This window comes from Mastigoproctus giganteus, chromosome 14 (assembly GCF_048544385.1).
Source record: "Mastigoproctus giganteus isolate SK-2022 chromosome 14, ASM4854438v1, whole genome shotgun sequence".
NCBI lineage: Eukaryota > Metazoa > Arthropoda > Arachnida > Uropygi > Thelyphonidae > Mastigoproctus > Mastigoproctus giganteus.
In genome coordinates this window covers 83,494,569-83,519,074 of record NC_143588.1, presented here as the reverse complement: position 1 = coordinate 83,519,074, position 24,506 = coordinate 83,494,569, and the positions used below count along the sequence as shown (strand labels likewise).

The window sequence follows — 24,506 nt, the reverse complement described above, 5'->3', positions numbered from 1 at the left end:
TTAACAGGAAAAAGTACAGTAAAAGTGATAATTTAGAATCCATAGGCTACAGCAGTACCAGATTATCAGTTTTTATAAAAAAACACTTCTGAAGTAGAGTAACCCAAAATGTTTGGTGGACAATGCTATTTTATCTATCTATAATTTTATATAATAAAAATATGTAAAAATAGAATACAAGCAGGCTAAAAATAAACAATGAAGAACCTTCAGTTGTATTTCCTACAATGTAGGAAATACAACTACAATGTAGCATGGTAATATTGATTGTTGCTTGCAGTTTTGAATAAATATTAGGTTGGAGCTGGATATGTGCAAATAGTTGTGGTCACCATCATATTCATGTAAATACCTCAATTTGCACAAGTGTCTGTGCATTAAAGTAGAATACAATTTTTTTTTTTTACACTGTCCCCTAAACTGCAATTAATATTATATATAGACTACTGTGCCCCACTTCGCTAGGTACACCTTCCTTTTCATGAAGGGGAGTGTTTCTTTAGTAACAGTACTATACATTTGTACCATGCAACATAAAGCAGGTAAGGAGATATATATCAATGCACGGTGTGAGAATGGGCAAGATTGGATTGGATTTTGTTTTTAATGGTGCAAAAACCATGAAAGCTATAATCAGAATGAGCAAGGTCATAGATCAGTTATATTAGTATAAGTATTTCAGAAACTGCAATTTCACTGGGATTCTCAGGTATGATTGGCTTGAGTATATAGAGATTGGTCAAATAACATCTGACCAATGATCCTGTGGTCAGAAACAGCTTGGTGCAAGAGACTGACAGACTTGTGCAGGATAACAAAGGCTACTGTCAGCCAAATGAGTTCAGGGCAACAAAAAAGGCATTTCAGAAATGCTCAGTTTGTACGTTGTTAGATGCGATATTGCAAATGGTGACCACAACAAATCCAGGATGTTTTTTGAGTGCCAAAAGAACACCTACTCTCTATTAGGAAGGTGAACCTAATAAAGTGGCCACTCAATATAAAATGTATGAGTCATTGGAAAAGACACTGCCCAGATTCTTTCATCATATTGCATTCACTATTAAAAATTCTAATTTATATTTTGACTGTTTGCCAATTTTAGACATTTTTAGATTGCATATCGATGTTCATTAGTTTCTTGAATAAATTATGTGAATTTGTCTTACTACAAGAACATTGTTATCTATAAAGATCCTTGATAACCATGGGTACTAGTTTATTTTAATTTCTGTTGAGAATTAGTGTTTGGCTCAATCAAAAAAAAAAACCTATTAAGTGGGATAATTACCTTAAAACGTGGTGATTTGTTTTGCTCAATCAGCAGTACGAATATGTAATAAAACAACTTGGCCAGAATCAAAATTTAGAAAATAGTTGAATTCTTAATTAAAACAGAACAGCTGTATAATTTTAAATACCAGTTATATGTAAAATTATGTTAGGATGTACATTTTTAGCAATTACAAGAAACCATTAACTGTTGAACTTTAAAATTTGTTGAACATCACTGTTGTTTTTGTCACCAATTACTATTAATTTCAACAATAGTCACTTTGAAATATGTTATATAAATGGTGTCCTTTTCTTCTATCACTTTTAGATTTATAAACTGAATTTTGTCTTCCAGGTTATGTCTTTTAAGTATTTATTTTACAATGAAACACACCACAAAACAACTTTGCTCTTTGATGAGTTCAGTTATCATTCAGTTGCTGTAATTATAAAGTCTGAAGTTCAGAAGTTTTAGTGTTTACTTTTTTTAATAAAAAAAATATTTATTAAGCCTAAATTTTTACTCCAAAATGGAGCCTTTCCACATTTTTTTGAAAGTTCACATGTTTTTTCTGTGTTGGCTGATGCTGTACATCCAGTGTATCCACTGAAAAGTTAATCTGAGTTCAGGATTTCAAGAAGATTGACATGAAGCACGTGGTCATATAGCAAAGATTATAATGGGCATATTTCACCAGATATTCCCAAACAAGATTAATTTTGTATAATGGGGATATACACTCCCACAACATAGATTTGACAGTGCCAGAATACTTAAAGGTGAAAATATATATTTTAAAGCCATAGACAAAATCATTTGGAAAAAGTAAAAATAACAATGGTAGAAATAAGTGCCGCAACACGTGCAAATTTTTTTTTGTGTGGAGAAAACGTTAGTCTAAGACCCCACCAATCTGTAGCAACTCAAAGTGCACATTTACCAGACAATTTCATACCTAAAGTTATGTCTTTATAGAAAAAAAAAAAAAAAAAAAACTTTGTTTTTAATAATTTAGAAATACAGAATAGTGAAATACCTAAACTTCCTTGGCTGTAAACCCTATATACAGGGTGATTCGCTATCAGTGCGACAAACTTGCAGGAGGTGTAGAGGGCACAAAGACGAATTGGAATCACATAGCATTGCAGGGTCCGAAATGCCTTCGTCATGTGGTAGAGGATGTTGAACGGGAGGTCGCGTGAACAGCGATCCCGCTGGAAGTCAGCATTTGCGAACCGTTTCTGTTGAAGAAACCAAGTAGCAAAAGTCCTCTGGAGTGGATAATCCGCAGGCTCTAATGATTGGACACGTTGCAGATGGTATGAACTCATATGTGGATTGGGAAATACCCAATCGTCGGCCTATTGCTCGAGTACTCGTACTCGGATTGCCTTCTGCAAGACGTAGGACATTCTCCTCATTGTCTGGCATCCTCGTCGTTCGCTCTCGATTCATGGTACCTCTCGTGAAACAACCAGTCTCACGTAACCTTCTGTGCACACGTGCGAAAATCATATGATGAGGAGCACGCCTGTGCGTGAAATGTTCCTGGTACAAGTGTAGAGCGGTGTGCCTGTTACAGTCCGCAGCTCCATACGCGAGGTGCATGTCGGCCAGTTCAATGTTTGAATACTTGTCCATCCTACTGCCTCGGAAACCGGTTCGCAAATGCTGACTTCCAGCGGGATCGCTGTTCACGCGACCTCCCGTTCAACATCCTCTACCGCATGACGAAGGCATTTCGGACCCTGCAATGCTATGTCATTCCGATTCGTCTTTGTTGCCGCACTGGTAGTGAATCACCCTGTATACAGTAAAAGCATTGTAATCTGGCACACATATCTATGAGAGAAAAAAAACCAATGGGGAAAACAATGGTATAACTAAACCTTTGGAAATATATCAAATCATATTGTAACCAACAAAAACGTTTGTTTTTTGTTTTGTTATTTGGTTTTTAGGAGCATTAGCAACTAAGGCCATATTGCTCCAGGGATATGTGGTGGTCATTCCCTGACCTTTTCGCATCCTCCATATTTGGTGGTCATGGAACAAGAAAGTATGTAAAAAGACTATCAAAATAGATAAAATTTAACTATATTTTATTAGCAAAAAAACAAAAAGTAAAACAGGATTATCAAAAAGATGCAAGAAAGTAAGCTTATGTAGCACCAGTCAAAAAGCAAAATAAAATTTATTTAAAAAAATAAAGTAATTAATGTCATTTCCCTCACTTCATACAAATGAAAGGTGGGTTACATCTGGATCAGATTTCTTTTTTCTTTTTTTTTTTAACTGATGTACTGTTTAGGTTATAAACAGTATAAGCAAGCTTCATAGTACACTAATTACACAGAACATTAACTGTGGCAATAACAAACTAAATTAACATGCAAAATCTTGCAGTTTTGCTATTCTAAATGTGGTTTTGTAGTCAGGAAAGAATGTCATGTGCTGTTGCTTACAAGAATTTTAACTGTATGTACCACAACTAATAAATACAGTAGCTGGTTTACCTCTCATAGGTAAATGTTTACTTTTCTGCGTGTCTCAAAATTTTCATTTTATATGGGACACTCAGAAAAGTGTCCCATATTCGAGGGAGGGCTCAAAAAATATTTGTATTCATCCAGAAGTTGCATTAGAAGGTTGAAACAAATGTGTATTACACTTTTTTAACACAGATGCCTGACAAATTGACACATTTTTTCCGTTTCTCAATGCAATTCCAAAGTGCCAGTTTTTTTTAGAAGTCTAACTGTTCTTCAAACCACAACTTGGCAGCAGAAATCGCCTCATCATTAGTAGCAGTGTTTTACAAATAAAAGACTTCAGGGCAGGAAAGAGGAAGAAATTGAAGCATACAAGGTTGGGGGGGGGGACAAGCAGGATGTAGCAATATTTCAAACCCAGATTCATGGGTGCACCTCACTGCACCATGTGAGGAATGTGCATGGGGCATTATTGTGGAGTAGGGGCACAACTTTTGACAGTTTTTTCTTTTATAGCAGCACACATGAGGAGGTTGCAATAATACTTTGCCATCACAGCCCTTTTGAAGGTGATCTGTTAGTATTAATGCTGACAGCATCACCTTGCCAGCACTTGGTTGAACTTTGCCTTTTTTTTGTGGGGGGGTGATTCTTGCATGCTTCCATTGCTTTGACATTTGTTTAGTTTTGGGATCATAGTGATAGATCGAAGTTTCATCCAATGTGACTAGCCACGAAAAAACTCTTCTTCTGGTAAGGGATCAGAAGTCTGGGAACCCATCTGGCAGACACTTGACTCATATGTAACTGTTGATGGATGACGTTCTCCATAGACCCTACACTGATTTGGCTCTGCACCTAGTTCTTTGGCACTAATACGGAGCTATTCCAGGATTAATCTCTATTGTAACTCTCTTCTGTTACAGCAATTGCTGGGTGTCCTGGAATTTCTTCCTCATGCACTGAAGTTATTCCACATCAGAACTGTTAATACAAATGTGCAACAACACCATAACCTGGGCGGTCTTCTCCATAAACAGCAACCATTCCTTCGTGGACTGTTTTGGGTGTTTTCCCTTGCAGAAAGAGAAACTGAATCACTGATCTGTATTTTACTTTATCCATTGTGACACTTCACTTCCTTCAGCATTGCAAAGAAAAAAAAAAATGAACTGTCAGATTGAAACAAAAATTTGTGAGGTTGCTATAGAGATTAAGATAGCAAACAAAAAAATTATCTTTCTCATCGCAACTATTTTTGGGCAAATATAAATATTTTTTTAACCCCCCATCCTGTATTTCTAGTAATTATCCTTGGATAAATCTTGTTTTTTTTTATGAATATTTGATCTGTAACTGAATACAATGCAAAAGAGAATGTATATAACTGATCTGTCTCTCTCCAGTACTAACCATCTCTTACAGTGGATAATCACTTGCCAATTTCTAGTGTGAAATAATAATTCCTTGATACACAACATTTTTTTTTTTTACATCAGCAATGTTGAACACGAGTGTAGCTGCATTATATTTGGTTAAATTCAGTATTATATTTTAAAAGGGGGTAAGTTGAAATAATATCCACCATAATTCAATTTTAAGAATCTTAAACAATACAAATTAAGATGAAGGAAATAAATAAATATATAGCATATTAGACAACAATAACACTGATTTAATTCTTTAAATAATTTTATACAACAAATTTTTATGACAGATTCTTCTGAAACATTAATCCAGACACAATAAACAAGATGTCTTTTTCATGAAACACTGTAACGGTATTCAGTGCCATCTGATATAAGGAGAATTACAGCTTTATTTGCTGTCCATACAAGTCGTGCCATTTTTAATGCATTATTCTTTACACCATCAGGCAAAACAGGAGTATTGTGGGTTCTTACACATCGAGTTTGTGCATTTCCCAGACCAAACAAACCAGTAGCAGTCTGTAGAAAAATAAATATTCATATTAGTATTGAAAATAAGAGTAGTCCTTATATAGGAGGAGGATGGTAAACTTTCAAAGTTTCATCAGATTACTAAACTAAAATTATAAAAATAAATGTTGGTGTATTTTACATTAAAAAAAAGAATGCTATAATGTGATTTCTCAAGTTATCAAGCTGTAGAGTTATATATTCCTCTTATATGGTAATTGAACTTGAGGCCAAGAAATGAAATGCAAAAATGGGTTAAACAACAACTTGGCTGTAGTTTAAGCTGCAAAGTTTCATTCACAAATTTCATACTAAAGCTGTTTGTCCTCCATGATTATACAAGGCTTTATCACTTGGAGAGTTCTAGATTCAAATCCTGTCAGAGCGAAGTAAATCTTAAGAGACTCTAATTAGGCCAATCTTTAGCTGATTTCAGGCTGAAGGAGTATGGTTCTCAAGTTATTCTGAGTTATTCAGCACAACAAACAGATTGGGGCTTAACTAATCCTAATTGGGGCCTAATCCTTTGGAACATGTGTTGTCAGATTTTAAAATAGTATTGGCAAAATTCTTTATAAGGTTAATCTAAATTAAATATATTTTCATGTAATGTACTGATGATAAAATCTAATACACTGGGTTTGTGTCACAAATTTAAAAAAGGCTGAGAATTTCTGTAACGTGAGATTCCCTTGTAAATAGCACCAAAAATTTTCCAAATAAAGTTAGTTAAGGTAGCAGAAATTATCACTAAACCAAATCAAAATAGTAAAAATTAAAAAGTACACACATCCAGAGAGAGAGGCAGTCCCAGGATTTTCTAAAGCTAGAGCAGGGTTCTGGTGAATCGTTAAACTTTAATCATTATATAGCAGAAATACACTCAGTGATCACCGAAGTATGGCCACCTACCTAATACAGCGTTGGACCATCATTCGCATGGGTAGCAGCCGCAATTTGCCTAGGCACTTTTAGCTAAATACCTCTACAGTTCGGATAGTTTCCCTTTACTGTATACCACACTGGATTCAGTACGTTATATTTTATTTCCACTTACCTTTTGATTTTAACTTTCCTCCTTTGTCGGGTCAGCCATGAAATATACGTATGTCTCTCCTATGCTTATCTCTACCATTAGGCCTAAGTCCCATCACTGCTAAATTCAAATTGCCATGCTGATACTACCATGTGCGTATGTATATTTCATGTCAGAAACAGAGGCCCTACTGTACTTTCTGTACAGTAGGGCCTCCGTTTCTGTTTCTTGTTGTACTTCCTGTGATTTCTCAATGGTTGACCCTTGACAAAGAAGTTGAAATCATAAGTTTTACAGCATTAGGTACTTCTTTTTATTCTTCCCATATCTTTCAGTGTTTTCGTTGGGTTCCTTCTGCCAATATATGCAGTGTCCCTAGTCCATAATCGATATTACTATATTTTAATATTCCTCTCCAACCACTTATAAATACGATTCACACACACACACACACCCACCTGAAAACAAAGCTCTAAAGAAAATTAACACAGGAGCAGTTGCATTGCATACTTTGTACACAAAGGCAGTACCACTTGGGAATTATTTTTTACAATTATATACTTTTCTGATAAAAATGATGCAGATGGAAAATGAGAAATACTTATTCTACAAGGAATAATGAAAGAATGCTTACCTTACAAGTAGGGCATAGCTGCAGTAATAAGCAAATAAGCAAACTAGGATTGCATGCACTAATCTCATATTGTGGAGGCACTTTGCCACAAATTGCCTTAGTATTGTACTATTCTAAACAAAATACTGCTCCAATGGAGAAGTATACTGCAGTTTATTTAAAATGTACGCCATTGTATAGTATTTGTTGTATTTATAGTTACTGCATTGCTGTTTTGCCCAAAATGATTCACAAAACAGCATTAACCCTCAGTAGGTACTTCGATACCCAGACTGCAATTTTCAATTTTGGGGTTTAAAAAAAAAATCTCCAAGGAGTATCTGACAGAGTAGGAGAAGAAGGCAGTTTCAAGATAGGAAAGAGGAGATAGACATGACACAAGAAAATTGAGCATGAAACAGAAGATACCAAAATCTATTTTCTATATCTCAGTTTGTTTCTAGAGTGACAGGTCTACTACCACAGTTTTGACCACATCTGGGGCAGGCAGATAGGAAGGTAGGCACTGCGAAGACTTAAACAACCTAGTAATGAAATATATCCACACTTTATAAGATGAGAGATGGTGCAGCATTAAAATAAACAAGTACATTTAGGACAAAAGCCTCATGCTAATAAAGTTAACAAAACATTATTGAACAAGTAGGGCATAACCTCATTCTATACATAGCAACGAGCAAACTAAGTTTGCTATTTAGTGTCTTTCCCTCATATTGTAGAGAGACGTCACCACAGGCTGCCTTGGTATTGCACTACTCTAAATAAAAAGCACTGCTCAAATGGAGAAGTATATTGCTATTTATTTAAAGTACACACCACTATGCAGACTATAGTTTTGGACCTCAAATGTCATCAGTGGACAGGTAGGCATTGTGAACTTGAAAAATCCAGTAACAAGACATATCTATACTTTGTGAGATGAAAGATGCTGTAGCAGATAAAACATGTAAATTTAGGGAGAAAGCCTCATGCTAAGAGAGTTATAAAACTTTACTGTCAAGTAGGACATAGTCTCATTCTGAATGCAGCAATGAGCAAACCAAGTTTTATTTAGTTCATCAATCTGATATTGTAGCAGTGCTTTTACCTGTTGTAAAATTTAGGGCAAAAGACAACACAAGTTGTATTTTGCCCTAAATTATTACCAGTCTCAGTCATGGATGATGATGATAAAGAAAATATTTTATATAATATAGCAGGCCAACAAATTTTTCATGTGCCAGAATTTACACAGAACTTTCAAAGCATCATTATTTTAAAAAAAAATTAGTGAACTATTTTTAATGGGAATTCATAGGCACCATTAATATTACTATATAGCATGATTCATACATTATAATGCATACCTGCCAAAAGCACAGCTTATTCTCTATACATGAATATGAAGCCAAATACTTTCCATCAGGAGAAAATGAGCAAGCTGTGATTAATGCAGCATGAGCAGGAATCATCTAGGAATGAAAACAGAAATCTATTAATTTATAAAATTTGTAATATAAAAAGAAGCAGAATAAATCTAGATTTGACCCAATTACAAATAATACTCCTCAAATATTATACTAAGTTAATTTTAAAGTTAAAAGGAATTAATTCCCATAAACTCAAATAAATGCTAGCAGAGAAAAACACAAATTGTGTAATCAGCAACTTATATAGGATTTTAAGAAAATGAGTCACAAGTGTGTTTTCCTGCCATTGATAAGCAGGTTTGGTACTTATGTTAGTATTAATAGTGGAAAACGATGCAAGAAAGCAAGCTTATACAGAATCAGTCAAAAAAAAAAAAAAAAAGAAAAAAAAAGTCCATTTCACCTATCAATCTCCTCCAATAATTTGTCTAGCAATCAATCACCCACTGGCAAGGCAAACTTCTGCACATCTCTCTAGGAGGGATGTGCCTAAGGAGGTGATTATCCCATCTCTCAATGGGATAATCACCTCCTTATCCCTGCTAGCAAACTTCCTATATATCATTGACAAAACCCCATGAGCTGCCCTGGCACCTGTCTACACTGCTCAAAGAATGTCATATCAGACTGCACAATTCATTCACTTTTCATTTTTGACTACCCTGAATGTAGTACATGGGTAGCAGTAATCCCATACTCTGGGATTACTGCTACCCATATGCAGTACCTTGCATTTGGCTAATCTCCAATCCATAGAGACCTTCCTTAAATCCACAAATGCTCTTGTAATTATGGCCAAGCATTTGCTTACCTGCTTTGCTGTCTCCTTTCCACTCTTACACTTTGTTATCAATCATCGTAAAATTCAACTTCTCGCAACCCCTCCCTAAAGAATTCATCATGTTAAATGTCAATTACTGTTTTTCATCTGCCTAATTTTTCTAAATCCTGTTGCAGCAGCAGCATACCTTCATTACTGTCATTAACCAGCCTGCCAACCTTTGTATCATCTGCAAACTTAGATATTAAGCCTGATATACCCTCTTCAATATCACTAATAAATACTGAAAACAACAATGGGCCCCGCACTGAGCCCTGTTGAACTCCACTAATAACATTAGTCCATGAAGAGCAGTGTCTATTAATAACCACAATACCACGCTGCTCCAATTCAAACAGCAGTTTTTTATTATGTGGAACAATATCAAAAGCTTTCCTGAAATCCGAGTATTTGATATCAAAATTATTTTTTTTTGCATCCAGTTCCTTTGTAACCACATCATAATATCCAATCAAATTAATCAGACAAGATCTCCCCCTAACAAACCCATGCTGTAACAAGTATAACTGCACTCCTGTTTAGAAGGTCTTGCATTACTTCTTTAACCAGTAATGCCATTTTCTCTGGAATGGAACAGGTTTGTAATTGCTCATGTTACCTTTTGATACTCCTTTGTGAATTGGGGATACATTCAAACATCCCCAATCCACAGGGATCTTCCCTAAATCTAAAGATGCTCTTGTAATTATGGCTAAGTGTTTGCTTTGATGTGGTTACAAAGGAATTGGGTGCAAAAAATCATTTTGATATCATATACTTGGATTTCAGGAAAGCTTTTGACACTATTGCACATGGAAGACTGCTGTACAAATTGGAGCAGAATGGTATTAAGGGTAAGTTGCTACAATGGATAAAAGGATAGTTGAGTGGGAAAAGACAGAGGGTGGTAATCAATGGGTGCTGCTCTTCGTGGACTAATGTTATTAGTGGAGTCCAAAAAGGTTCGGTGTTGGGCCCACTGTTGTTTTGTATATTTATCAATGATATTGATGAAGCTATATCAGACTTAGTGTCAAAGTTTGCAGATGATACAAAGGTTGGCAGCGTTGTTAATGACAGTAATGGCAGTGTGCTACTGCAACAGGATCTAGAAAATTTAGAGAGATGGGTGAGAAGTGGCAACTGAAGTTTAACATTGACAAATGCAAAGTACTACATATGGGTAGATCTAACCCCAGAGAAACGAACCAAATGTGTGGCACTACACTTAAGGTGGTAGAAAATGAAAAAGATCTGGGAGTAATTGTGCAGTCAGACATGAAGTTTTCTGAACAATGCAGACAAGCTGCAAGGGCAGATTATGGGGATTATGTCAATGATATACAGGAATTTTGCTAGCAGGAAAAAGGAGGTGATTGTCCCTCTGTATAAGGCAATGGTCAGGCTACGCCTTGAGTACTGCGTACAGGTCTGGAGGCCTCATTTTAGGAAGGATGTAGATTTGCTTGAGCATGTCAGAGAAGGGCAACAAGATTGGTGAGGGGAATGAAGGGATCCTCTTACCAAGAGAGGCTTAAGTTCTGCAAATTGCAGTGGCTGGAGACTAGGCACCTGCAAGGTGATCCGATTGAAGTGTATAAGGCCTTGAATGGGTCGAGCACGCTGAATTCTGATGGGATTCCTTCACTTTTTCAGATTACGAACCTAAAGGGGCATAAATTCAAATTGAGGAAAGACAGATGTAGAATAGATGTGCAGAAATTTGCCTTTAGCCAGCGGGTGGTTAATTGCTGGAACAAACTTCCATCTGTTGTTGTGGAAGTTGATAGGTTAAATAAATTTAAGGAGGAATTGGACAAACAGAGGGAATTCTTTTGTATTTTTTTTTTTTTTTTTTTGGCTGATGCTGCATAAGCTCATACACTTGCTTTCTTGCATCACATGCCACTACTACTACTACCTGCTTTTCTGCTTCCTTTCCACTCTTCCACTTTCCTATCAAATATCATAAAATTATTCAGCTCCCTGTTGGATGTTGATAAACCTCTGGCATCTGCCTCCATAAAGAAATCCTCATGTGTGAATGTAAATACAAAATATCTAGTCAGTGTATCAGCAACCTGAGCATGATCATCAATAGTTAAGCCATTGACATCAAGTAGACCAATGTGATTCAACCACTTACTTCTATTATTAAATATAGGTAAAGAAATCTTTGCTGCTTTTCTTAACACTCTACACCAGAGATTTCTCATAATTTGATTTGGCTTGCCTATCCACTTAGACTTGATTGCAGACTAGTTTATATCTACCATAAGCTTCTGTATTACCTGATAATTTATATGCATCCCATGCATTTTTCTTCTCTGCCATGTGTCTCAACAGTTCATCTGACATCCATTTAAGTCTAAACAGCCTTGAACAGTATTTCTTAGTTGGTATGAAACACCTTGTAGCTTCTATAATTATTTCCTTGAGTGCATCCCTATTTAGAATTTGTTAAACCATCATATGGTAACCGCTTTATATAATTTAAAAACTGTCTGAGACAACTGTAGTCTCCTTTACGAAAGCAAACCCTTCCATTTACCCTTGATGGTAGGTACATCTTTAAGTAACTCCTACACCAGTACACTGTGATCACTGCCACTTAGTGCTTTTTTTATTTGCAGGTTCTTAATGCATGAAGAATCACTGCTGATAATCAGATCAAGAGTACTGCTCTCCCCTGTTGCCTCTCTAACATTTTTCTGTTGAAAACAGTCATCCAATAAATCTACAACGGTCTTGCTAATCTGTGAGTGACCAACCCACAAGTTCCAGTCAATATCTAGAAAGTTAAATCTCCTATTATAAAGACATTCAGATTTAGTGGCCCATTCTCTGTACAGCTGTTTGTTGTACTCATCACAGTTGTTTGGTCTGTAACATACTCTTACTCTCATTTTTGTTTTCCAGTGCTTATGTCACACCAAACTGACTTAAAGTTTCACTGTCTACTCATGTTTGTTGTACTCATCACAGTTGTTTGGTCTGTAACATAAGACATTCAGATTTAGTGGCCCATTCTCTTACTCTCATTTTTGTTTTCCAGTGCTTATGTCACACCAAACTGACTTAAAGTTTCACTGTCTACTCATGTCAACTGGATGCACTACCTTAGATTTTGTGCGCTTCTTAACTAAGAGCATAATTCCTCCTCCCCTTCTGTCCTGACTGTTCTTTCTGTATTTGCTGTTCTTAACAGTCCTCCCAGGGAGGATGGGATCCTTCCACAGGGGTGCCCTTCTATCCCTTTAACTTCCTATTTACAGGTGGAAAGTCTTCCTATTATCCAGATTCTTTATCATCTGTTCTTCTCCTCCTCGTCTGTCTCCCCTGCTCCTTTTTCACTTTCCAGAGTCCCCCCCTGGGGCCTCTCCCTGACAATCTCAGGCATAATCCATGGTATAGAAAGGTCACTGGCAGGGTTCACCCCTGCCAGTGACTGTTCTATACCCTTTATACCTGGCCTGCCTCCCTGGAGCAATGGAAGAGCAACATGGGGCCATGCGGCTAAATGGCTGGAGGAACAACAGACCAGCACACCACTACACTACACAGAGTATACAAATATGGAGTTAACCCCCGGTGCCACTTGACAATCAACACTATATCCTTTCTGTATACATTGTACTCCCCATATTCAAATTCTACATCCCTTATACCTAAGTGACACCACATCTCTGATATCCCCACAAAGTCTTCATTTGATGGCGTGAGGGATCAAATTCAAATTCATCAAATTTATTTTCTATGCTCCTATAGTTACCCTAACAGCCCATGTATTTATTTGCTGCATGATGACCCACAGCAGGCCTTGAAATCTCTGGACCTCACTTTCTAAGCTGCTTGGATTCAATAGAAGCAGTGCAAAAATCATTTTCACCTTTGCCTGTGGCTGTTTTAATCTATGTATCAACCCCCTTCATGCTAGCAGTTTTCTGATCCAACTAACACTGCCTTGATAGCATCAGAAAATATTCTTGTACCCCTTCTATTTAACTATATCTCATCCCTATAGAAGCAATCTTCCCTGTTATTAACAGAGATGACACTGAGAAAAATTCTATCCCACGAGACTTGCACAATCTCTCCAGGGCCAAATTGATTGACAGTTCTCATCATACACTCCCTCCTATTGTGTCTGGGCAGAATTGTAGATACTTTCAAATTTAACCCTGACTTTTTACTTTTTCTCAACATTGCCCTCTACTTATTAAGTCCTATCTATTCTTAATATAATTAGCACCCTTAAAAGATGCTATCTGCTCTACAACGTCATCAAATTTTGCACCTGGAAAACATACCCCGGTCCTATTCCACCTATCCTTTTTGCAATATATATAGTGTATTTTGGGTTTCCTTAACAAGAGCTACCCACAATAACTAGCTCTTGTGGAACCAGTGCATTCTGCCTTCAGGTGTGTTGCTTGATGTGCAAGTGCAAGCTCTAGCGGTGAGGTGGGCAGCCGAGAGTTTCATGGGCCCCAACTTAAAATCTTTGAGAGCATCCACCCTGTTCAAGTTCTCATAAGCACCCATCAGAATGCTGAGTTGATGACTATCCTCACACTCCGTACATCATACACACATAAAGACCTTGGCTGTTTCATGTCTTGTTCCAGATATGAGGTGCTACCCAAAGTTCCCAAAATGTATTTGTCCCCTTGAGAGTGTAAACACTGATCCCAATGCTTCTCCCATGATTTGAATGTGTCCTGAAAGTCCTTCGTCATAGTGTTCAGCACCGCCTGCGATTTGGTTTTGATATCCTCTATGCCAGGGGTGGGCAACATCCGGCCCGCGACGATGTTGAATCCGGCCCCCTCGGTAAATGCATAAATATAGAAAATCCATACCTGACTACACTCGCCGTAAACGTTCGGCTTAATTCGGTTCAATCGGGAATCGCGGCCAGTACAACAGTAACCAAGTGATTCTACGCAGCATCAAAGAGTTATTTCCTAATTATTATTGTAGCATCAATCGAATGAAGTTCCTTTGGGTTTGACTTCTTATTGAAAAAAATAATATTGGTGCAAGATATTTTATGTTTTATGCCTTTTCTAATTATTACAATTTTTAATTTAATATAATTTATAGCCCATAAAATGAGCCAATTAAAAAAAAAAGAAAAATTGATGCCGAATGCTGCATTTTCAATGATAATTGGACATTCAGATATTTTTTTTAAAAATACATTAATAATTTGGTAATTCAAGTAATATAACATTTTTTAGGTTCTGATTTTTTTTATTAAATCGTTCAATCTATTCCGGCCCGCATCATGATGCGAAAATTTCATTCGGCCCGCATCATGATACGAAAATTTCATTCGGCCCGCTGACGAAAAAAGTTGCCCACCCCTGCTCTATGCTGTCAAATCTTCGACCCTTCAGCTTGATTTTCATTCTTGGGAAGAGGAAGAAGTTGCAGGGGCTAAGTCTGGTGAATAAGGGGGGGGGGAGCAATTGTTATATTGCTGGATGCCAAAAAAATGCACCACAGCGAGAAATGTGTGGGCTGGTGCATTGTCATGATGAAGGACCCAGTTCTTTGTGTGCCAGTTCTCTGGACCTTTCCTCCTGACAGCTTCCCTTAACTACCTCAGGACGTCACAGTAGAACTTTGCATTGACGGTCTGGCCAAGAGGGACAAATTTCTTATGGATAATCCCATCAATGTCCAAAAAAAACAGATCAGCATGAACTTCACATTGCTCCTCATTTGTTGGGCTTTCTTTGGTCAGGATGAAGATGGGCTCTTCCACTGGGATGATTTTTTCTTGATTTCTGGGCCATACCATATATACCAAATTTTCGTCACCAGTGACAACTGTAGAAATATATACCCAACCTTCATCACCAGTGATAACTGTTTGGTCCTTGAGGTTGTCACAGACATTTTCTCAGATATGCTAGGCAGGCTGTACTTGCTACCCGGGAGTCTAAAACGCTGATGGAATTGATATTCGGGTGACATTCAAGTCAAGTGGATCCAATTCCGGCAAAGTCTGGAATGGTCTGTGACAGCCAAATCCTATGCTTGCACCTTCACGATGGTGGGACTGTTAGTAACCCTGGTCATAATCTCCATGCACATGCACACTGTGGGTGACCACCCAGGTGCAAACCAACGTAAGCAGGGGGTCAGGTGTGGCACCCACACCACCCCTCTGTGTTACCAGACAATACTAGGTGGTAGACGACTCATCAACCGGTGAAGTACCACCACTTTGCTTATTGAAAGCTTGAAGTGGTGGAACCAATGTTTAGTCTCCAGAGCTAAGTTCCGGTCAACCCTTCCCCATCTCTTCCGTCATGCAGTATAACTGATGACTTTTGAGGTTATGATAAACATCATGGTGAGATCCAATCTTCCTTACATTTCGAGGGTACAGCTCTAAAATGGTATTCGCAGGCTGGCTGCTAGTTAGTACACGGGACCGAACCTATTGGTAACTCTTTAGGAGGCTTCCCGATCAGCTAGTGTATAATCTTGCTACCTCTACTCTGCCAGATAGTTACTGGAGGATGTCTGAGTATTGTGTATGTGGGGGGGGGGGGGCATCGTCGAGGCCACATTATGTCAAGGATCTGGGTATATTCTTACCATGGGTACACCATATCCAAAAATTTCATTACTTCATACAGCATGTCCCCCCTCCCCACTTTTTCTTACTATTGAACCCACACCATGAATTATCAAACTAATAGTGTAAGCTTATCTGCGAAAAGATCTAAACCTCCCAAACACTTCCTAAATCATTTCACAAATATACGTGGTCTCAATTCTAATCTCAACGATGTCCATTTCCACTTGCAGTCTGCCACACCCCATGTACTTTTTCTGTCAGAATCTCAGTTATCGGTTGATTCAACTACTGCTCATCTCAGTTGCCCAAATTATTCTCTGTATGATTCCTTTTGCCTCAAAGGTGGTACTTATGCATATGCCTGTTCCGATATTCCCTGTCAGAGACTTGGTAATTTGGAATCTCCTCTAGCTTAAAATCTCTCTACCTCATTGTGTCAAATTCATCTGTTGTCTCTACCGTTCTCCCAACTCCACTAATCACTTGGAACTCTTTGACTTTCTCCAGTCCAACTTTCCTAACTGTGAGGCAATTTTCCTTGGTGATTTTAATGTTCCCAACTGGCTTCCGTTTTCTAGTCACACCAACCCAGCTGGTCGAGATGCTGAGGCTTTCACAATTACTAATGCTTTCACAATTACTAATTACCTTGCACAGATTGTTCATTTATCTACAAGAATACTGGACAATCCTAACCACACAACCAACACACTTGATCTTTTTCTCACAAACAACCCTTCTAAGTACACAGTCGAAGTGAGTGGTCCTTTAGGCACCTCAGATCACAACTTGGTGATTGTCTCTTCTTCAATGGAGCCTTTATCTCATGACTATTCCCAACCTCGTATTGTTTGGCATTACAAGAATGCAAAATGGAATGACCTGCGAGATTTCTTTTCTTCTTTTCCTTGGTCGGATTACTGTTTCAAAACTTCTGATATCAACATTTGCTCAGATCGTGTCGGTGAAATTATTCTTGTAGGAATGGAATCCTTTATTCCACACTCCACTTTAAAATCTTGTCCTTTATCTAAACCTTGATTTTCCAATAAATGTGCTAAGGCTGTTCAAGAGAAGAATGTTGCATATCATAATTGTCTTGTTTCCAATTCTTCAGTTTCATTTTCTGCCTACACCAAAGCTCGCAACAATTGTAAAGCAGTTATTAATCAGTCCAAACTAGATTTTGAACAGACTAAGAGTAGAAAACTTGCTTCTTGCCCTAATGGTTGCTGAGCATTCTGGTCTCTTGCCAAATCTATTGGCCGCAACTTTTGCCTATCACTGCTCCCACCTCTGTCAAAACCAGATGGTTCTGTTGTCACTTCAGCCAAGGATGAAACTGACCTGCTAGCATCTCAACTCACGTATTAATGATCTTGGTAAAACACCTGCAACCATTCCTAGCAGGCTCCATTCAATATCTCCTGTGGTCTTCCGTCAAAAGGATGTCAGAAGGATTTTGACGAATCTTGATGCTAAGAAAGCTCCAGGTCCTGATGGTATTTCTCCACTTGTTCTCAAAACCTGTGCTCCTGAACTTACTCCTGTTCTTTGCCGCCTTTTTTTCACTTTCTTATTCCAAAGGTGTTTTTCCTTCTGCTTGGAAATTTGCTCATATCCAGCCAGTTTTTAAAAGGGGTGACAAATCCCTCCCATCGAATTTTCGTCCCAATGCAATTACTTCTACTCTTTCTAAAGTAATGGAGAAATCAATTAACCGCCAACTCTTAAACTACCTATGTTGTTATTTGGTTTTTAGGAGCATTAGCAACTAAGGCCATATTGCTCCATTCCCTGACCATTCTGCATCCTCCATATTTGGTGGTCACGGGCCAGAACCCCGGTCTAATCAAGAAGCATATGCTCCGCACCGCTGCTCCTACCCACCTGGCTAAAGAGGTGCCCTTAAACTACCTAGAAACCTTCCGTCTGATCAATGATCGCCAGTGTGGATTCCGTCAGTGTCGATCCACTGGTGATATTCTGGCTTATGTAACCCATTTATGGACAAATTCAATGGAAAAGTTCCGGGAAATACAAGCAGTTGCTCTTGACATCTCAAAGGCTTTCGATCATGTTTGGCATAAAGGTCTCCTAAACACATTTCCATCTTATGGTTTGCCAATTAAAAACTGTTTTTTGTAATTGGTTATCCAGTTTTCTCTCTGATCGCTCACTGAGGGTGATGGTAGATGGCTCTGTCTTCTAACTTTTCAACTAATTCTGGTGTCCCCTAAAGTTCAGTTCTTTCCCCCCACTCTTTTCCTCTTGTATATTAATGATCTTCTTCCTTTGACTGAAAATCCTATCCATAGTTTTGCCGATGATAGCACATTGCATTCCACTTTCCATTTTGAGAAACCTTGCTCTGCTCAATCAGCTTCAACTTGAATATCCGCTACCAATTCCTTAAATGCCGATCTCCAGGTAATTCTCCAGTGGGACAAAGGCAACTTAGTTGATTTAAATCCTTCTAAAACTCAGTCTTGTCTTATATCTTGCAAAAAGGATTCTTCTGCTCCTAAGCTTATCTTTGGTTACACTCCAATTTCTAGGCAAAATGATATATCTCTTTCTGGATTACCCTGACTTCTAATCTATCTTGGCACAAGCATATTACAAATATTGCTTCCTCTGCATCTAAAAAACTTTGTTTTCTCTTTCGATCTCGGTGTTACTTTTCTTCCAAACAGCCATTCACTCTGTACAAATCGCAAATCCACCCTGCCATGGAATACTGAGCTGGATATCATCATTCTTGGTGATGCCTTTCTACCTCTCTCTCTCTCTCTCTCTCTCTCTCTCTCTCTCTCTCTCTCTCTCTCTCTCTCTCTCACACACACACACACACACACACACACACACACACACACACACACACACACACACACACACAGGGTAACTCGGGAATTTTTTTTTTTTTTTGGCTTGTCAGCATAAGCCTCAGGCTACCTTGTACCATGTGGCTAATAATAATAATTGTTCCCACATCTGGGGTGGTGCCCCCAAAACCTCTCTGAGCTTCTAGATTCCATTCAGAAGAGTGCAGTTAAGTTAATTAATGACTCATCTCTAACAGTCTCTTCACTCACTGTCTCATAGACACTGTTTCTGCTGCATGACTTTTCTACAGATACTTCCATGGGCACTGTTCTGAATTTGCTTCTATAATTCCCACTCTCTGTTTCAAAACAGTCCGAACACGTACCGCCAACATCCATTTACTGTTCAACTTCAAATTCACAGAACCAACTTTTCATCTTCCTCGTTTATTCATTCAACTGCCATTTTCTGGAACAACCTTCCTCCGTACATATTTCCTGAAAATTAACAGAAGCTCAAGTCTAATGTGAACAAATATCTTCTTTCGTCTTCTCAATCTTCAACCCAAGCACAGTACTAAGTACTATAGGTTCTAATACCTCTCATGTTTGGGGTCTTCATAAAAAAAAAAAGAAAAAAAAAAGGAAAAAAAAGAAAAAAGGAAGCTTTGATCACTCCTGGCTCGTTCTTGATTGTTTGTTGTTTGGTTTTTAGGAGCATTAGCAACTAAGGCCATATTGCTCCGGGATATGCAGTGGTCATTCCCTGACTTTTCCGCATCCTCCATATTTGGTGGTGACGGGCTCGAACCGCGGTCTAATCAAGAAGCGTGTGCTACGCACTGCTGCTCCTTCCCACCTGGCTACGGAGGCGCCGTCCATTCTTGAAGATCTCTGCTAATTTTCATGCGATGCTCCTTTTGGTCTTCATTCAGTAATGGTGCATGAACTTGGTCATAATCCTTTTCGTGTTCAACTCGTCTGACAAAATCTGCTGACACATACGATAGTCCTGCAATGCCACAAATGTCGTGGATGGTCTTGCTTGTGGTCTTTATGGATTGCTGCCTGAACTTTTGTGACATTCAATTGTTTTTAAAACGGTTATACCAGTAGTAGGTCTGCATCTGGCCTAAAGCACTGCCACCAAAAGCTTGTTTCAACTTCTTACGGGTTTCTGCTGCTGTACTGTATGGTTAAGAAGGAAACAAAACTTGATACAAGCACATTGCTCTCTCATATCAGCCATTGCAACAATCACAAAACATACCACCAAAGAACTATTGTTATTGTTGTTATTTGGTTTTTAGGAGCATTAGCAACTAAGGGGATATGTGATGGTCATTCCCTGACCTTTCCTCATCCTCCGTATTTGGTGGCTCACGGGCTCGAACTCTGGTCTAATCAAGAAGCGTGTGCTACGCGCTGCTTCTTGATTAGACCACCTGGCTACGAAGGCGCCACCAAAGAACTGTGCATAAATATTCAATGACTCTATCTAGCCCAACGGCATGTGGCACACTGATTCACAAAGGACGCATGCAGTGTTACCTAGTGCCACAAGTTCGTACTAGACGTAGTTCCTGTGCAACATTCAAATTTCAGGGACATTTGGGTAGATCTGCAACATTAAACAAGTAGTACATTTCACGAGGCCATGATTTAGAGGACAACCGCCACCCCTCAAGTTCTCCTCTGAGCCCCAGCACTCCTACTTTGAGCCCTTTGCTTTCCTACTCTGGTCTCATGCATGATTTCCTCTAAAATTCAATTTCATTGAGAATACTATGCTAAAGTAATATATTTAGATGCAATAATAACTTTATACACGTTATGCAGCAATAATACATATTATGCTTTCAAGTTTACATTGTTGAGCTTGCTATTTACCACAATTCTCCTTCCATGGACTACAATACAACGTTACAAGATACAATATTTGCGACAAATGACTGATACAAAGGTTCTATATATATATATATATATACACACATATACTGAGTAGTAACTTACAAAATCTCTAACTAAATTTAAAAATAAACTAATGAATGTCACTATGACTACAAACCTATTTATAGAATATGATTTAATATGGTAATTAGATCAATGGAACAGTAAAATTTTTCAAAAACTCATCCGTTCCCAGGAGCTCAGAATTCTTCAACTAGTACGTGGATACTCTTGAACCAACTCAATGAAAATGCAACCAGTTTTTTGCATGAAATGAATCGAGTTATTCCATATTTGAAAAGATCTTGTGAATTTTTTACCATTCCTCATTGCAGATTCTCCAGCTGCTGAAAGAGGTATTTTTTTTACTGATTTTATTTCAATAAAACTTTTAACATCTGATGAGAGAAAATATTATTCAACTGTTTCAGTCTGGAAAGTGCAAGATATCAAAAAAAAAAAAAAAAAAAAAAAATTGCTGTTGGGAACAGCTCCAATTACAAAACATTTCAAGTTCATTCATTTCTGAATACTCAAATTCAAGTCTCTTGAAAACTGCTTTGTTTACTTATGGGGTATTTTGGTTTGCTCCAGTATGATTTTTTTGGAAAGAAGCCAGCTATCATCAGATAAAATCAGGAGTAAAGCTTGATGAACAAAGTACAGCAAAATGTGATGGACTGGAAAATTCAATAATCTGGCATCTGAATGAACCAGCAAGCACTTTAACAATTAACACTCTCTCTCTCTCTCTCTCTCTCTCTCTCTCTCTCTCTCTTGCAATGTTGATGTGTAGGATGGTGCTTCATCTTAGATGAATAAAACTTCTTACCACATTTAAACTTTGCAGTGAATACAGTAATGTACAATATTTTAATATAGTAATGTACAATTATTTTAGCATTAACGTATATTTGTGTTCTGCAATTAATTCATACAACAGAGAATTTATACAAAGTGGATAGTTATCAAAAAATAAATGCACAGTAAATGAAGATTTTCATTGCACTCTGCATTTCAGATTGTTATATATCTCTATGTTCTTAGATTTTATACCTAACTTAGAAATATACTGCATGATAGTTTAAGAGAAAATATAAAATGTAAATAAAATATATTAAAAAGTGTGTGCATGCTTATTTTGAAAACATTGACCAGAGAATGTTATTGTTGTTATTTGGTTTTTAGGAGCATTAGCAACTAAGGCCATATTGCTCCGGGGATATGCGGTGGTCATTCACTGACCTTTCCACATCCTCCGTATTTGGTGGTCACGGGCTTGAACCCCAGTCTAATCAAGAAGCGGGTGCTATGCACTGCTGCTCCTGCCCACCTGGCTACGGAGGCGCCAACCAGAGAATGTGCATTACTAAATAAAAGTGGGGAGGAGGAATTTTCTCTAATAAGGTTACCTGTGATTTGGAAGCTCTAAGTTCATACAAAGCAAGATTACCATTTTTAGCACCTACTGCAATGCGTCGAGTAGAACCGCAGTAACTTACATTATTAAATCTGAAAAATTGTAATCACATTGTAGATTAAAAGCTTCTCATTTTTGAAAATAAAAATAGTCAATATTCTTTTTAATTCAAAGTTATCTACATTTAAAATTCTGAAAATGTTTTATACAAGGCCTTAATAAACAACTAAAGGTCAAGATTTTTGATCACATTTTAATTATATATTTACAAATAAGTATAAAATAAAATAAAAGTGATTGTTTTGTACCGAAAATTTCTAAGAAGTTGTATGCAAAATGGTGCACACCGATGTATTGCAAAAAAAGAAAGAAACAATCTCAATTTGAAAGGTGCAAGATTTATTATTCAACTTGCTAATTCAGTAAGGCAATGATCTAACTTATATTTAATCTCAACTAAGAGGAAGTTTCAATATGCCTTCTGAGAGTAGTTTTGTTGTGCACAAGACTTGTGAAATAATGAAGGAAAAGCTGAAACTTCCCAGTTCACAAGTAGTACAGTTAAAACTAAATTAGAGAGAGAGAGAAAACAATGCCAAATAATAGGAGGGAGTATATGATGAGAGCCTTGTCGATCAATTCGGCCCTGGAAAGATTGTGCAAGGCTCAAGGGGTAGAATTTTTTTCAGCCTGGACTGTACTTGTTAACAGGAGAGATTGCTTCTACAGGGATGGGATACACTTAAATAGAAAGGGTGCAAGAATATTTGCTGATGCTATCGAGGCAGTGTTAGGTGGGTCGGAAAACTGCTAGCTTGGGGGGAGACAAAGACCAATAGATTGACAGTAGCCACTGGCAGAGGTGAAAGAGATTCTTGCACTGCTTCTATTAGAATGAGCAGAAGCCTGAAAAACAAGATGCATGGTATTTCAGAGACTGCTGGGAGCCATTGCGGTACAAATAAACACATGGGTTGTGTTAGGGTAGCTAAGAATAGAAACAGGTGCAGGTATACTTGCGTGTACACCAATGCTAGGAGTTTAGTAAATAAATTTGATGAATTTGAGGTATTGCTCAAAACATCAAAGGCAGATATTGTTGGGATATCAGACGTGGTGTCACACAGATATAAGGGATGCAGGACTGCAATTTGGGGAGTACAACGTCTACAGAAAGGATAGACAGGATAGGAAGGGGGGAGGGGTTATGCTATTAGTTAAGAAACACATAAAAACCAAGGAAGTGAAGCCAGTCGACATCGCTGGACAGTGCAGTGTTGAGTCAGTTTGGTGTGACATAAGCATTGGGAGATCAAAATTGAGAGTAGGAGTGTGCTATAGGCCTAATGACTCTGATGAGTATAATAAGGAACTGTACAGGGAAATAGAGTGGGCCAGTAAATCAGAGAGTCTTATAATGGGAGATTTTAATTTCCCAGATATTGACTGGAATTTGGGGGCTGGTTACTCACACACTAGCAGGGCTTTTGTGGATTTATTGGATGATTGTTTTATACATCAGCATGTTCAGGAGGCAACTAGAGGGAGTAATACTCTTGATTTGATTATCAGCAGGGATTCTTCATGCATTAAGAATCTGCAGATAAATGAACCACTAGGTGGCAGTGATCACAGTGTGCTGAAGTGGGATTTACTCAAAGAGGTAACTACCATTAGGGGTAAAGGGAAGGGTTATTGCTTCCGTAAAGGCGACTACGATGGACTGAGACAGTATTTAAATTCTATACAGTGGGACCAACTGATGATGTTACCAACAGCAAATTCAAAATGGGAAGCATTCAAAGAACATATCTTGGAAGCTACTAGGCTTTACATACCAACTAAGAAATATTGTTCAAGGTTTAGGCCTAAATGGATGTCAGATGAACTAATGAGGCATATGGCAGAGAAGAAAAATGCATGGAATACTTACAAATTAACACATGACACAGAAGCCTATGATAGATACAAGTTGATATGCAACCAAGTTACAAAGGAGGTTAGGCAGGCGAAGGCAGATTACGAGAAATCCTTGGCAAGGGATGCAAAGAAAAACAGCAAAGAGTTCTTTACTTATGTAAACTCTAGAAGGAAGGGGATGAATCA

The 24,506-nt window shown here is 37.8% G+C and overlaps 1 protein-coding gene across 1 annotated transcript in view; it reads right to left on the bottom strand.

Moving 5' to 3' along the window:
• Window positions 1-5,531: 5,531 nt before the first annotated feature.
• Rbcn-3B (WD repeat-containing protein Rbcn-3B) overlaps window positions 5,532-24,506 on the bottom strand; it is a 357,208-nt gene continuing 338,233 nt past the window's right edge. The window contains exons 28-30 of the mRNA XM_090389262.1: window positions 22,393-22,492; window positions 8,725-8,829; window positions 5,532-5,717 (exon numbers count right to left, since the gene is read on the bottom strand). Coding sequence (XP_090245388.1) covers window positions 5,532-5,717; window positions 8,725-8,829; window positions 22,393-22,492 — 391 coding nt within the window. The remainder of the gene's footprint in view (window positions 5,718-8,724; window positions 8,830-22,392; window positions 22,493-24,506) is intronic.